The following is a 15,900-nucleotide window of genomic DNA, read 5'->3' on the forward strand; positions in this document are numbered from 1 at the left end:
AGCCCAGGGGCTCACCGTCTGGTTGGGGAGACACACATCAACAGGAGACCATGGCCCTGTGGGATAAGCTCTCCAATGGGACGGCCAAAGTGAGGGTGGCAGGAGTGCCGAGGAGGCTTCCCAGAGGAAGGGCCGGCTAGATGTTCCCTGACGGATGAGTAGGGCCTAGGCAGGTAGAGAGTGGGCAGAGAGAATGACATGCACAAGGACCTGGACAAGAGAGAGAACCTGGTGAGTCCCCAGCTTGGGAAAAGGGAGAACGAGACAGTGCGTTTGATGGGGGCGGGGGGAGGGGGGTGTTGGTGAACAGGCTGGATTTCCCTACAGCTGGGGAGGAGACAGAGGGCCCACCAAGGCCTCGCTCCCCTTCGAGACCGTCTACAGCTGCCCGTGCCTGGGGAATCACCTGGATCGTTGGCCTGCGTGACTTCGGGCAAGTCCCTTCCCATCTCTGGGCCTCGGTTTCCCCATCTGCAAGAAAAGCAGATGTGCGGGTGTACAAATATGATCTCTCAGGCCCCCTCCCAGTGTAAGCACTGTGCCTCCTTTGAGAAGCAGCCTGCTCCCCGTGGGAGAAGTTCCTCTCCAGGAGTTTATTCTGCCAGAGCTCTGGAGAACAGGACTTGCCTCTTCCCTCTTCTCTCCGAGCCCTGAGTCGACTCTAACCCTTGTTATTTTTTTGGTCATAATCGAGCCCCCCACCTTCACTGCTTCAGGCTTTGTGGAAAACCTTGACCTTGGGCCAGAGTTCAGGAGGCCAGCCCCAATCCTGGGTGGGGGCCAAGGTGGGAAAGGAGGGGCAGAGACCAGCTCCCCAAAGAAAAGAGCAGAAAAGGTCAGCAAAGGCTCCCAGCCCTTGGTCGTATATCTGAGGTCCAGCAAATGTCGACTGAATTGAACTGAGTCCAGGGAGTTGATTTAGACTGAACTGCAGGAAACTGGATGTCTCCACGGTGGTCATTCCCAGCTGGAGGCGCTGGGCTGGGTGTTTGCATGGAGAGCATTGCCATCTAGTGTTCACTTCTGTCATGAGCTCTGAGCCTGCCTCCTGGGATGCGCTGCCTGGCCGCCCTGGCCTGAGGGTCCTTCAGGACTCCTTTCTCTCATCACCTGCAGGTGATGGACAGCTCCATGCCCCTGATTGGAGAGCACCTGGAAGAGGACAAACAGCTGATGGCCGATCTCGTTGTCTCCAAAATGAGCCAACTCCCGATGCCAGGGGGCACAGTGCCCTCGCCCCTGAGGCCTTGGGTAAGGTCCTCGGAAGTAAGGGACACTGTGTAGCCATGAGAAATGCCTGGCTGTCTGGGAATGGGTGCCCTGATCCACAGGAGATGCTCCCAGGGAGGAACCAACTTGGGGAGAAAGGAATGGGGTGTGGGTGAGGCTGGGATTGGGGGAGAGCCCTGCTCCTGATGGGGGAATTTGGGAGGCTCTGAGAGGCCCTTCCTCCCGTCACCATTCTGGGGAGAAAAACCTTGTCTCAACTGGGCTTTGGGTGTCTGTAGGCAGAGATTATTAACATAAGAAACCAGTTGTCTCCTCTGTGCCCTCAATCCCGGGCCTGAGCAGGGAGCAGGGTGTGTGTGTGTGTGTGGGCGCGCACGCGCGTGCCCGTGTACGCACATGCCCTTTGTATACTCCCAGGGCACCAGTCAATAGAGACTATTGTGTCTTCTGTTTTCCTCATCCTCCAACCTCGACCTGCTCCCTCAGAGCTCCTCCCTTGCACAGTCCTCACCATGGACTACCAGCTTATTCTCCAAAGAATTTGCTAGACCCCCAGCTTTCTGGAAAAGCAAGTCCCAAAACCTGCTCCCCCTTTCCCCACAAAAACAAACCTGTGATAACAGATGTCAGAATGACGGTCATACTCGAGGGGGCTGCTGGCTGGTGGGGCCACAGAGCAGGCTTCTCCACTGGATATGTTCTGTCTTGACCGGCTTGGTGGTTACACAGGTGTATCCACGTGTGAAAACTCGTTGTGCTGTACACTTAAGAACTGTGTCCATTATGTAGGTTTTACCTCAGAAGTGAACAGATGTTGATAAACCCTGCCCTCGTACGCAGGAAGTAAATGGCTGTGGTGATCGCAACAGGCTTCTTTTCTCTTCTGCTCTAGACTCCTCAGACTAAACCAGCAAAACCCCCTGGGCAAGCCCAGCTTGGGCCTCCTCTCGGACAGCCTCAGCCACGGACACCCACACAAGGTAGGGCCCACGACGAGCCGCGCACCGAGAGAAACCGTCCAGCAAGCATGCTGGAATGCACTGAGGGGTCCACGCGTGACTTCCAGAAGGCGCTCTGGAAGCGCGCCTTCCAGATATGTGCCCTCGCTCTGTATGCAGAATGAAAGAGACCATGAGGTTTGTCACCCCCTTAAAGTCAGAAAAGGAGGAAAGGAAGACAGACAGTAAATGTATTAAGTACCACTGTGCTAGGGACTTTCCCATTTGTTTTCTCATTTTCAGCCTCCCAACTTGTCAACAGTGAAAACAACCATATTTCCTTTTTACAGAGATGGGTGTTGAGGTTTCGTCCAAGGAAGCACAAGAAAATGGCAGGTTTACAAGTCTGGGCTTTCAGATCTTCTAGAAGTTGTCTGGTTCCTAGCTGCTAGCAGTGCCTGGTTATAGATTTATGAGCCAACCAGCTAGAGTGAGAAAGAAAGACGGAACGTCGTACAGAACCTTGTCGACTGGAATTGTTCCTCAAAAAATATCCCAGCATTACTATGTAAATGCCACCATTTATTAGAGAATGGATGAACTATTGATGACAAGATGAAAAGAAATCGTGGCAATAACTAACTCTCCCAGGCTGCCAGCTGCTCGGGTGTTCTCACGCTCAGGCCTGGGGAGAAGGTCAGCCCAGGTCCTCTCCTGCAGTCAGAACTTTCCGGGCACACTCGCTGCTCTAGTGCCAGCTTGGAGCGTCAGGACCGCTTCGCACCAAGAAGCCAGGCCAGGCATTTTCATGGCGACCTTTTAAGGATCTGCTTTAAGACTCATCAGAAAGAAACATTACTATCACACTGTGGCCTTCCCAGTCGCTTTTATCAAAGTAGCAGGTTCACTGCTTCTTGGGAAAATCGGCCTTGGGCACTAAATGGCTTCTTCTTCGAAAGGTCTTAGATAAAACACTCCATTCGTCTTTCCTTTCTGTGCTTCTCTTCTTGGAAAAGCAGAAAGCATTTAAGAAGAGGGAAATTGCATGACTTTACATAACTGTGTACCAAAGAACACTGGCTGCTTCTTCAGGCAGATAAACACCTATTTGAATCCACTTCCATGTCTCAGTACCCTGGCAGACTTAGGCAAGTTACATCACTTCTCAGAGCCTCAGTTTCCCCAGTGATAAAGGAGGAAATGACAGCTGCCCCGTTTAGTAATGGGAAGCTTCCCGTGAGAAAACGCAGGTGAAGCAGTTAGCAAGGTGTCCCGGCGTGGAGGTAGTACTTAGTAGGTTCTAGCTCTTACTACTACTAATATACTGTTAATAACTATTTATATGACCTTTACCATTAAAAACTCACTATTAATATTTTGTGTCTTACTAACAATTATACATGTTGTCCTTAACGGTTGTTATCATAACAATCCTTATAACTAAAGCAGCCCCACTGCCCTCCTGCCTGGTGATAATTCTATAATTATAAATGTTCAAAAACAACTTATTCATCACCCTGCCAGGCTCTGACTGTGCCTCTGCCCTACCCTGGCCTGTCTCACTCTGCCCCAGGACTTACTTTTTCAACCACATTTGAACCGAGCACTTTTAAAACAGAGAGTTACTGTATTCTGGTTTCCTTTCCGGCCCAGAGTAGAGACACGCTCGATAAAGGGATATTTTAAGCGACATGAGGCTAAACACACGTTTAGTGAGTTGAAAAACAATCAATTTAAAACCAATTAGGATAATTAAAGAAAATGCTCATTGAATTAACATTCAGATTAAAAATAACAAGGCTAATTAAAACACAGTGCTTTCATTGAGTTCCCAAAATAACAAGATCACATTATTAACTTGTTTTCTGAACTCACTACTCACTTTCAACTCAGTAAAAATGAAGGTCTCTTTTAATGAACCTCATCATCTTTTAGCACCAATCCTGGGCTAAGGCAAATACTTTCTACATTTAATTTTTTTTCTGTATGTGCTCAAACAAAAAATACTAAATTTGTTGCTTTGCTGAGAAGCTGAAAGAAATTAGTGTCTCTTGATGAATCCCACCTGTATAATAGGGACTGAACGAATAGTTAATAAATGAATGAATGAGTATCCAGATTTTCCAAGATATTATCAGTCTTGAGGAGAAGAATGTGGAGAGGTGGGGCGGGGGGGAGGATTTAAGATAAAACTAGAAAACATGTCTTTTTGGACCTACAATGGGTTTAAAAAACAAAAAAAGTAAACCAACATTTAAAAATCAGAAGCTTTTACATAAACATCTAGATTTCCAGCTTCTCTTGATAGAGCAGGAGCTCTAGAAACAGTGGGCCTGCTTGCTACGTAGCAACCGTCCACTGACAGGGCAAGGACTCCTCCGTTTGCCTCAGGCCCTCCTCCTTCCTTGCTGGTGTCACTGCCACAGTGACACAGCGCCAATTGCCATTTTCTTTGTGCTTGCACCTCTTTAAAGAGGTAAGTCTCTGAACCGTGTACCTCAAGTGGGAAAATTTTTTAAAGCCACGTGATTTTTCTGACACTCTCCTGCTTTATTTATTTATCTGCCTGGCCCTATAGGTGTTTGAGTTTTGTGATCAATGGGTCCTCCAATCTACTGGGACAATATAGTCATGAATCAAGCCGTGTGCAGTCAGTTGCTAGACTAGAGCTGCAATTCAGTCCAACCTGGAAAGTGTTGCACAAGCTCACAAAGATGTTCAGATGTGGAGGGATGTTTGATGTCTAGTCCAACGACCTCATTTCCAAACAAGGGCCCAGAGAGGAGAAGTGACGCACCCACAGTCACATGGCAGGTTAATGGCAAGGACCTGGGGCTCTGGTACCTGTAGGGTGTCAGGGCCACCAGACATGCAGGTCGTGCCCACCACACAGGGCCCAGCTGAGACAGTCTGAGCGGGGAGGCCAGCTGAAATCTAGTCCTTGCCCCCTTTGCACCGGGCTCAGAGCAGCCACCACTGGGGGAAAGCACCTTTTTCTTAATTTGCACAAAGGTGCTGCCCTGTGTGGTACAGTAAAGAAAGGAAAAAAGGGAAACAAAAGAAAACAGAGCTTTGAGTCAGAGAGATCTAGGTTTGAGTCTAGGCTCTTCCCCTTACTAGAAGTGACACTTTTTAAGCAAGTCGCAGTATACCTGGGACTGAGTTTCTTTGTAAAATGGGGATGATAATAATGCCTAACCCACAAGCTGCGAGGGTGCCCAGCCCAAGGCCGGGACATGATAGAGAGGACACAGTAGAGACCTGGGGAGCTCACACAAGTGGAAGCCACATTATGAAAGGGCTCAGAGTTGAGCTCCAGCCCTTTTTAAACTCTCAGTCTCCCATCCTCTCAACAAAGCATGGCGAGAATCACCGCGGTGCATCCCACCTTCCCAGGAGCCGCTGTATCCTGGGATGGCGAGCAGCAGGCAGCTAGCCTGCCTTGCCAAGGTGCATTTCACAATCCGCAGTCCTGACACCTGGGTTCAAGGGTGAGGAGGGTGCACCTTGCTTGCTTGGAGCCTTGGAATTCCACTCAAAGTCATTTCTGGGAGGCTAAAATGTCCTTTCGCTTGTAGGTGAAAGCCTGTATGCTCTGTGCAGGAACAGGGTGAAGCCAAGCTCCTCTGTGGGCTTTCCGTGGTTACCCCTTCTAGTTATGAAACCTTAATGAGGCTGTTTCCACTGCAACCTGATGAGAAGAGTGGTATCTTCCCTACCGGCCTCTCTCTAGATCAAATGATATATTGCTTTTGAAAAAGTTCTTAGAAAAGGTTAGAGAGCTATTCGAAAGTAAGGGATAATTATTTTCATTGTTTCAAAAGTAATACATCTTCAGTGTGGAAAACATCAGTGAGCAAAAGGAGGAGAATTTAAGTCCCTCATCATCCCACCGCTTTTAAAATCATTGCTCAGTGCCTCATTACTCGAAGCGTGGAAGCAGAAGCATCACCTGGGAGCTTGTTAGTAACGTAGACCCCATTCGTGTTGCCATAACAGAATACCACAGACTGAGTGGCTTCATCAACAGACCTTTATTTTCCATGGTTCTGGAGGCTGGAAGATCAAGGTGCCAGCAGGGTTGAAACTTCTCCCCAGGGCTTGCAGACAACACCTTCTCTCTCTGTCTTCACGTGGCCTTTCCTCTGTGTGTGCAGGTCCCTGGTCTCTCTCTCTCTTCTCATAAGGACACCAGTCCTATTGGATTAGGGCCCACCTTTATGGCATCATTCAACAATAGTTGCCTCCTTTAAGGCCCTATTTCCAAATACAGTCACACCAGGGGTTAGGACTCCACCATATGAATTCTGTGAAGGGACACGATCCAGTTCATAACACTGCTCAAGACCTACTGTATCGGAATCTTTATTTCGACAAGACGCATGGGGATTCACATGCCATTAAAGTCTGAGACACACTGGTTTCAATGTATAACCTTCCAGTCTTTCTTTTTTACATAGCTTCATATATATACGTGCCAAAATGGAATTAAATGGCAAATACTGTTTTATAAGCTGCTTATCAACAACATCCCACGTCATTTAATATTATTCTGCCACGTCATACGTGATGACCATAGCATATTCCGTTATATGAAGTTATCTTAATGTTCCTAGTCAGTTCCTCTACAGTTAGGCATTTGTATTGTTTTCAGTTTTTCACTGTTACAAAAAACACTGTAGGGACTTCCCTGGCGGTCCAGTGGTTAAGACTTCACCTTCCAAAGCAGGGGGTGCGGGTTCAATCCCTGGTCGGGGAACTAAGATCCCACGTGCCTCGTGGCCAAAAAAACAAAACATAAAGCAGAAGCAATTATTGTCACAAATTCAATAAAGACTTTTAAAAATGGGCCACATCAAAAAAATCTTAAAAAAAAATGAAAAACACTGTAATGAACATCCCTGAAGTGACACTTGTGCACAGCCATATTTATCGTAAAAAAATCTGAATGTAATAATTTTTTTCTCCCTGTAGGGGGCCCTCGCCAAGCTCAGTCTCCTCAGCCCCCAAGATCTGGAAGCCCCTCGCAACAGAGGCTCTCCCCACAAGGCCAGCAACCCCTGAGTCCCTCATCTGGATCTCCACAGCAGCAGAGGTCACCAGGCTCTCCACAGCTATCCCGCACATCTGGAGGCAGCTCTCCAAACCAGGTCTCCAAGCCAGGCACCACCCTTACCTCACAGCCCCGGCCCCCCATGCAGAGCCGCAGCACCTCCCAACAGGGTGAAGAGTCCAAGAAACCAGCAGCACCCCACCCCCATCTCAAGTAAGTGCTTTGGGAATTGGGAAGGGCATAGGGTGGACTTAGGGTGTGGACAGAGCTGGGCTGGCTCAGGATCAGGAACTCGGAGACAGAGGAAGACCCACCAAGGACTCACCCAGACTTTAAATGGGTAGAAAGAAGCCCAGAGGATGGAACCGGGATGGCAGGCAGGGCCCAGAAAGGTGAGAGGATAGATTAGGTCCCACTGTGATCCTCCGTGTATACATGCATCAGTTATCTCTTGCTGCATAACAAACCACCCTGAAACTTAGTGGCTTAAGAAAACAACCATTTTCTTTGTTCATAATTTTTTGGTTTAGCAATTTGTTCTGAGTTTGGCTCAGCTGGGAGGATCTTCTGCTGGTCTCTCCTGTAGAGTTGCCAGATAAAATATAGGATGCCCAGGTAGATTTGAATTTCAGATAAACAATGAATAGTTTTGAACATAAGTATGCCCTCAAATGTTACATGGGATATACTTATACTCAAAAGGTAATTGTTTTTAATCTGAATTTCACAATTAACTGGGTGTCCTGTATTTTTACTTACTAACTCTAGCAACCCTACTCTACTGGGATCACTCATGTGGCTGTAGTCATCTGGCAGCTTACCTGGGGCTGGATGGTCCAAGAGGGCCTCCTGCACATATCTGATGGTTGGTGTTGGCCTGTCAGCTGAGCTCCTCTCTCTCCTTGGGCCTCATCCTCCAGCAGGCTGGGCCCAGCTTCCTCACATGGTAGAATTACATTCCAAAGGGGCAAAAGTAGAAGCCTCAAGGCTTCTCGAGGTCCAGCCTTAGAAGACGCCACATAATGTCATTTCATCCCATCACACGCCTTTGGTAAATACGAGTCACATGGTCAAGCCCAGATTAAAGAGGTGGGGAAATAGACTCTTGATAGGAGGATCTGCAGAGTCGCATTGTGAAAGACTAGGTGATGGGGACGGGAAGGAGTATTGCCGCCACTTTGTGAAAGATCCATCCCAGTGCACACACATCCTCTCTCCTGTTTCCACTCAAGCCCGTCTCTTGGTTTGAGGTCAGAAAGAGAGACCCTAAATGTGTTTTCTTTGGTAAGCTTCTCCCTTTCTTCAACTCCAAACACTAATATTAATCATCATCGTTTCACTGCTAGCATCTATTATCTACTTACTATGTACTAAGCACTTTACCTAGTTGGTTTGTTTTTTTTAAGTCCCACAGGCTTAGGAGTTAATAACAATTATTATCCCCATTTTACAGATGAGCAAACAGAGAAAGACATTAATAATTTGCCAGAGTTTCCACTGTTAGGAAGTAGAAGAGCTAGGATTGAACACAGGACATCCAGCCCGTGAGTCATGCTAACCATCATTTTTCTGAATAGGTAATACATTCACATGGTTCAGAGATCTGAAAGATATTGTTTTTATTGAAAAAAATCTTCCTCCCATCTCATTCCTATCCAATGCTTTCCTGCCCCCTGCGCCCCAGAGGTGACCATTTTTGTTAGTTCCTTGTGTGTTCCTCCAGTGTTTCCTTATGCAAATACAGAAATATGTGTTCTGCTTCCCTCCTCCCACTTATTTCCACAATCAGCAGTATTCACTGTCCACACCATTTTGCTCCTTGCTTTTACATTTAACAGTAAATCCTGGAGCTCTTCCACTCAGTTCACTGACATTTTCTCCTTTTCGCAGCTGTATAGTATTCTACTATATAGTTATACTACAATTTATCCAACTAATCCACCCTAAATGGAAATATGGTATGCTCTTACAAAGAAGGTTGCAGTGAATAGCCTTGAAAACATGCTGTTTCTTATGCGTGCAGGATCAGCTGTATAGAAAATACCTGAAATGGTATTATTGGATCAAAGGACAAATGCGTTTTTAGTTTGATGAAATTAGCAAGTGGTCCTCCAGCAATAGGCATAGAGGTTGACGGCACAGACTCTAGAGTCAGACCACCTGGGTTCAGCGTCAGCTCTGCCACTTGAAAGCTGCATGACCTCAGAAAAGTTATCTAATCTCTCTGTGCTTAGACTTCCTCTCATGCAACATGGGGACAATAGTACTTGCACCACAGGGTTATTGTAAGGATTAAAATGAGTTTTTGCACAGTTAGTGCTTCTAGCCAGCCAGAATGCAGCTGGCTCCTTACGGGTGTATCTGTGACAGCCTCTCACACGTGAAAAGACACAGCCCAGCTGATCACAGGACAGACGAGGGCTTTGGGACTTAAGCCAGGTTTGGACACTAACCTCAATAGTCATCTAGCTAAAAACACTTAAATCTCCTGGGTTGTTGCTCTAAAGTATTATTTGGTTCAATTCAAATCCACAGGTATTTATCAAATGCCTACTCTGAACTTAGTCCTGGATAACACCCCGGGGGGAAGAAGCAAAGGGGGAAAAGACAGTCTCTGCTTTGAAGAAGATTTTGTTCAATGTGATGACAAGACCAAGTGGGGATCTCTTCCTATGTCTTTCACCCCCGCTAGACTGTGAGCCCCTTGAGGGCAGGGCCTGAATCTCATTCATCTCTCCAACCTGTCACCTAGCATGAGGCTGGCACACAGGGTCAAACACTGTTGTTCAAACAGTAGGCACCGTGAGAATTCCAAAATGGGCTGGAATCGGCCATAAGGGCTTCCGAGAAGAGTTGGAATTGAAGCCCGGAGTGTCAGAGCTAGAAGAGACCTGAGGGTGGGCCAGACCGACCCTCCATTTCGCCGATGAGGGAGAGGAGGTCCCGAGCAGTGAGTTACTTGCCCACAGCCGGAGGGGCCAAATGGCAGAGAGGGTCTGGAATACAGACCTCCTGATTCCCAGACTAGCGCTGGAAAGTACAGGAGGAACAACCATAACCCGGTGATACAGCCCTTCACCAAGTGGGTTTGTACACAGAGGCAGGAGAGTGGTCAAGTTGCGCTCTAGTCACGCCTGCCGTCTGAGCAGCCTGGCTTTGTGAAAAGGATATGAGCCCTGGATGCTCCCCTGTTACTTGCTGTAAGCCCCAATTCCTGTGCCTAAAAAAGAAGGATACCAATAACCACCTTGCAGGTTAATTGCGTGTGTGGTGTACTCAGCATCGTGTAAGGGCGGGGATGCCTTGTTTCTGGTCTCACTGTCCTTGTGGTGACGGGGCTCACCCAGCTGGCTTCCAGGCAAGCCCCAGGACTCACTTCCTGGGGAGTCCAGCCTTGTCGCCCCCAACCCCCTTGCCTTTCTGTTTCAGCAAATCCCAGTCCCTGACTAACAGCCTCAGCACGTCTGACGCCTCCCAGCGTGGGACCCCAAGTGAAGACGAGGCCAAGGCCGAGACCATCCGCAACCTGAGGAAGTCTTTCGCCAGCCTGTTCTCCGACTAACCCTGTCCAGGCCGGGAGGGGGGTGCCCCGTTACACTCCCCCCTCTCCTGCCCCATCCTCCATCTCAGCCTTGGTTCCTGACGGGAACAGAATGGAGGGCCTGAGAATATACTTTCCAAATGCCTTTGGTCCAGGAACTGAGTGTCTACATGTGTTCCCACTTTCCTTTGCCATGACGTTCCAGCATTGCCCGACTGAGGGGTGGGCCTTTGAGAGCCTCCAGGTTCCTCAAAACGGGCCTTAAAGACAGGCATCTCGTCAACCTTCCTACCCAGATGCTTGCTTCCCTGCCTCAGATAACCACGTGAGATGTCTGTGTGTGGCTAGTTTTGACATTTCTTGTTAGTGTTTTGCTTGCCTTTGGGAAGGGCCCCCTCTGAGCCTTGCCCCACCTCCATCAAATGCAGACGCTGAAGTCAGACCTCAGCAATGTAGGAGGCAATAAACTTTTGACAGTGTTTTGCAAACAAAAGGACAAAAGCGCAGCCGGGGGAACCTACCACCTACCCTTGCAAGTCCCATCCAAGCTCAAGAGATGGCCCTGCAGACCAGACAGGCGAAGCCCCATCACACCCACCACCAGTGGACCTTGAGGACCATGGAAAGAATTCAGAGGCTGCGTGGCCCGTGGGGCCTTTCAGAACACAACAGAAACAGAGGGGAGGCTTAACAATGTCGCTCGTGCCCAGAGTGCTATCCTAAATTGGACAGCCAAGAGCAGACCATGGGTTCTTTTAGGAATCATCACTAGTTCCCAGAGGGGGAATATGCCCTCCACTTCCCAAGGAAGGAGTTAGCTTAGGGCCTCTCTACCCATTCCGTGTTACACCACCATTTGGTCTCTGAACTCCTACCAGGAATGTTGTTTTCTCCTCAAGGACATACAAGGAGCCAGAGACAACGAGCAGATGGATGACACAGGATCAGAAAGTGCAGTGACAGTAACTTCTAGCTCGGCGTTTTGCAGGCAGTGTACAGCAAGGCACTGGAAGGTTAGTTATAAAAGCGTTCACCGGTCAAACGTGTTTAGGAAACACTGTTTTTTGTTTGTTTCTTTTCTGAGATTGATAGTACGTATCAAAGGCTCTTGGAATTCCTGCAGTAAAGAAATTAGCTTTAACTTTGTTTAACCCACACTTATTTGACTAAACCAGTTAACTGCAGAGCTGGAAAATGTAACCCTGACTCCCTTCCCAATGCTTTCTCCTACATCAGGCTCCTGTCATGATTAGATGGGGTGCAGGGGTGTCCCAAATCTCCAAGCACCTGGTGCTAGAAACATTGTAGGTGCCAGACCAGCCTCCTGGCTCCAAAGAGCCGAGGAGAATCCAACATAGCCATGCTATCCCCTCACAGCCCACTTTGCAACTTGAGGCACGTCTTCCCCTCACCGTTCATAGGGAAGGGGGAGAGGGAAGTAAAAATGAAAGCGTCCTTGGCCTGGCGCTGCATTCTGAATAAAAGAGTGCAGAAAACTATCGGGCAGGACGTAACACCACAAAGCCACGTGTTTTAGAAGATTGAGAACACAGGAAATACGTGAGGCGACCGTCACTCTTCTACACTGGAAATTAAGATTGGAAGAAAAAATCAAACTATCTCACCCAATTCTCAGTAATAAAACACAGCCCAAAATACACAACAAAGTGGTGATAGGCTAGACAAGGTTTCTCAAAGCATGAGACATGGCCAATGTGCATAGCTAGCTTCATTTCAGACCAAAGGATTCAGAATTTCTGGTCATAAGGCCCAGAACCTGTATCTTTGTCAATCTCCCTAAGTATTTTGAATGCACGTTGAAGTTAGACCAGCAGCCCTGCCCTGAGCTGTGTGGGGAAGGTGAGAAACAGTACCGGTGTGGAAGCGTCACAGCCAGGGCCCACTCCTTGGGTGAGCACAGCTAGTGGCTCCATAAACCGTGATTACGTGGCTTAGCTTTTCCCACTTTCCCATATTCTGTCCCTTGTCCCTGAAAACATCCCAACATTCAAACCATATTTCCCAGATATTCCAGTAGAATATCAAACTCATTTCTCAGGCCAGGCATCCTTGTTTTTATAACCATGCACAGAAGATTCCATGACATGAGACAAGTTTATAACCAACACATGGCAATAAATTTTCCCATCAGTCTGTGTATGAGTACAGAGACCAAGAATGGTCCTTTGGAGACCGTTGATCCCCAAAATGGACTGTTTTCTCACATAGGCTAGCACATGTTCCCTCCAAGCATTTAACCTTTAATAATTGTGATATTTTTTAATGGGAAAGAACAAAATGAAAGGGGGAAGGGAGTCACTCTGTAGAGAGTCTGAAAGGTTGTGTTTGTTATTTTTTGCTGTTTCACAATCTTGGCCCAAAGAAAGACTAGCATTTTCCGTCCAAGGTGACTTGGTGAGGCTGAAACATGACAAAGATCCATTTGGTTGTGCTGACATGTAGCACAATGAAGAGAGAATTTCCAATGCAGCCTCAGTAGACACCTCCACCAGCCGGAGAAAATATCTTCTTCCAGATCGTCCTCCTAACAGCATGATAAAAGGGTACTGTCATCTAATTGTCAAATCAGCTTTCGAGGGATACTGGAATCTGCGTATCCTTTCTCTTGCATTAATCCTCTGGGTCCTCTTCATCATTACCACACTGCCCCCCCGTTCAGTCCCTGCTGATGGAGCAGTTAGTTCTACCATTCCAGAATTTCAGGGGTTATAGGCCTTCATTCCCATGGTAACAAATACAGTAGCAAATCCCATGAGCCTGAACTTCAACTACCTTCTGGAAGTTCTCATCTGAATTTGCAGTGGAAGGAGCTCGAGGGGAAAGCAAGCCAGTGCCGGCATCTCGTGAACGAGCTACGTGGGCACAGCGCAGCGCACGCCTTGTTCGGCACGCAGTGTGCAGGATGTGTGTTAGGTTGGCACTCCTAGAAAACTATGAGATTAACAAAATGTAAACAAAATGTTAAGAGAAAAGAAAAAGGCTGTTTTTCTACCAGTATCAATGTGAGGAAATCACTTGCCCAGGAAGAGAATCAAACCAGCAGAGAGATTGGTAAGAAGCTGAAGAGAATCTGTGGCCGCTTTTTAACCTACGGGAGAAAGCAGAGCAGAAGGCTGAGACCTCCCCCGTGGTGAGCGTGGCCCACACAGGTGAGTTGACTGCGGGGCCACTGAGGCTGGGAGCTGAAGGGACCAGGTGCCACTGTCAGCATCAGTCAGGAGGTGCAGCGAGCAGACCAGGACAATACGAAGGCTTGTCCAGCAAAGACCCTGGGGTCCCATCCAGACCACACAGCAGGCCACAGCAGAGCCCAGCTCGAGCCATCCTGCAGGCACACAGTGTTCTTTCAGAGCCCTGCCCCTCCCAGTGCCTCATTCAACTTCATAGAACAAGTTGGTGGCTCATTTGGTTTTGTGTGTTTAGAATCTGTGAAAGGATGCAAGTTAGAGTCCCAGTGTAAGCGAGTTAAGTCAGCCTCGCAGATACAAGCAGTAACTTAATTATGCTGGAGGAATAGCTCAGCGCCTAAGAGCACTTGCACATGCATCGCATGGTTTTCTTTACCCAAGAGAATAAGCAGGCTGGTTGCTGACTATCCCCCCTGAGTGTCAAAAGCTGTCCTCGACTCCAGAGCAGCCGTGGATTAAATTCCATTTCAGTCTAATATTTACACTCTAATAGAAGGGGGCACTTTGGGTTTGGTTGGAGACAAATTGCAAGGTTGGGTGACAAACAAGTCAAACCAGTCCATTAACCAAACACAATGCATAAAGGGCACAGAGGCTCCCTTGTGTTTCCACAGACAAAATATGCAGCCCCAAGAGGTGAGACTTCTAGACTGTGTTCATGACCCTCAACTGGCAGGCCAAGAGGAAAAGATGAAAAGTTTTTTGAAATTTCAGTGTATTATTTCTTTAAGGTAAAACCAATGTAAAACTAAACATTCTTCTTACAGTTGTGTGTGTGTGTGTGTGTGAGAGAGAGAGAGAGAGAGAGAATTCTTTAAAATCCTAAATACGTTTCATTATGTCTATTCTGCTTGGTCCTCCTGCTTTAATTCCAATTTCCAAACTCCATATTTTAAGTATCTGCTCTGTGGTCTTTTGTTGAGTTTAGAGCAGAAGCCAGTTGACATCTCCTTGCCTCTCAATTAGCATTTTACCTGTTTTGCTGTGGGATAGCAGAAACTTAAGTGCTATAACCTATTGGGGAATCCCAAGAGAACCATTAAGTTAGTTAAGATGAACCCTTATGTCACATGACCTAACTAGTACTTCCCGTATCTGATCTCCTACAGTCAACTGGAGGCTATCCGAAGGAGGATTAACCACACTCACAGCACAGTGGAGAGCTGGGACCTGCCTGGCCCCTCCCTGAGGCTCAGCTACTGCCCAGGGTAGGAGCAAGACAAGCCTTGGCTCAGGGCCCCAGGTATAGGGAGCAGAGGGAGAGTGGAGGAATTACAGAGATATTAAGCTAAACAGTGATCTCAGGAATTGGAGAGAGGCAAGCAAGAGTGAGAGAGGACAGACTTCAACTGTTTGTACATAGGGTATCACAAAATCTTACATTGTTAAGAGAGGATACCTCCCATGATTTGATTTCCAGCTATGCCAAACCAGAGCTCTCATTTATAAATGGCCGGGGTTGGGGGTGGAGGGGAGAAAATCACTAAGGCTACAAGCCAGTGATGTGGAGTGCATCCTACACAGCATTCTACACCAGCAGTCCCCAACCATTTTAGTGCCAGGGACCGGTTTCATGGAAGACAATTTTTCCACGGACCAGGGGAGAGGGGGGATGGTTTCAGGATGATTCAAGCCATTACATTTATTGTGCACCTTATTATTATTACATTGTAATGTATAATGAAATAGTTACACAGCTCACCATAATGCAGAATCAGTGGGAGCCCTGAGCTTGTTTTCACTTGCCACTCACTGATAGGGTTTTGATGTGAGCTGTAAGCAATTGATTTATTATGGTCTCTGTGCAGTCAAACCTCTCTGCTAATGATAATCTGTATTTGCAGCCACTCCCCAGCGCTAGCATCTCCACCTCAGCTCCACCTCAGATCATCAGGCATTAGATTCTCATAAGGAGTGGGCAACCTAGGT

The 15,900-nt window shown here is 47.6% G+C and overlaps 1 protein-coding gene across 3 annotated transcripts in view; it reads left to right on the forward strand.

Annotated features, from left to right (window-relative positions):
• Nucleotides 1-15,401, forward strand: part of SYN3 (synapsin III) — a 428,731-nt gene extending 413,330 nt beyond the window's left edge. Inside the window, exons 11-15 of one of the 3 annotated variants that reach the window (XR_013830364.1) lie at nucleotides 1,117-1,251; nucleotides 2,123-2,210; nucleotides 7,143-7,434; nucleotides 10,651-13,932; nucleotides 14,586-15,401. Coding sequence is in view for 2 of the 3 variants with exons in the window: in XM_079935834.1 (XP_079791960.1) it covers nucleotides 1,117-1,251; nucleotides 2,123-2,210; nucleotides 7,143-7,434; nucleotides 10,651-10,783 (648 nt within the window). In the remaining variant the exon portion in view is untranslated. Of the gene's footprint in view, nucleotides 1-1,116; nucleotides 1,252-2,122; nucleotides 2,211-7,142; nucleotides 7,435-9,756; nucleotides 9,868-10,650 lie in introns of those variants that run through there. The other 2 variants (XM_079935834.1, XM_079935835.1) reach the window with 2 other exon arrangements.
• The last annotated feature ends 499 nt before the right edge of the window (nucleotides 15,402-15,900 follow it).

The sequence above is a fragment of the Stenella coeruleoalba genome, assembly GCF_951394435.1.
Source record: "Stenella coeruleoalba genome assembly, chromosome: 11".
NCBI lineage: Eukaryota > Metazoa > Chordata > Mammalia > Artiodactyla > Delphinidae > Stenella > Stenella coeruleoalba.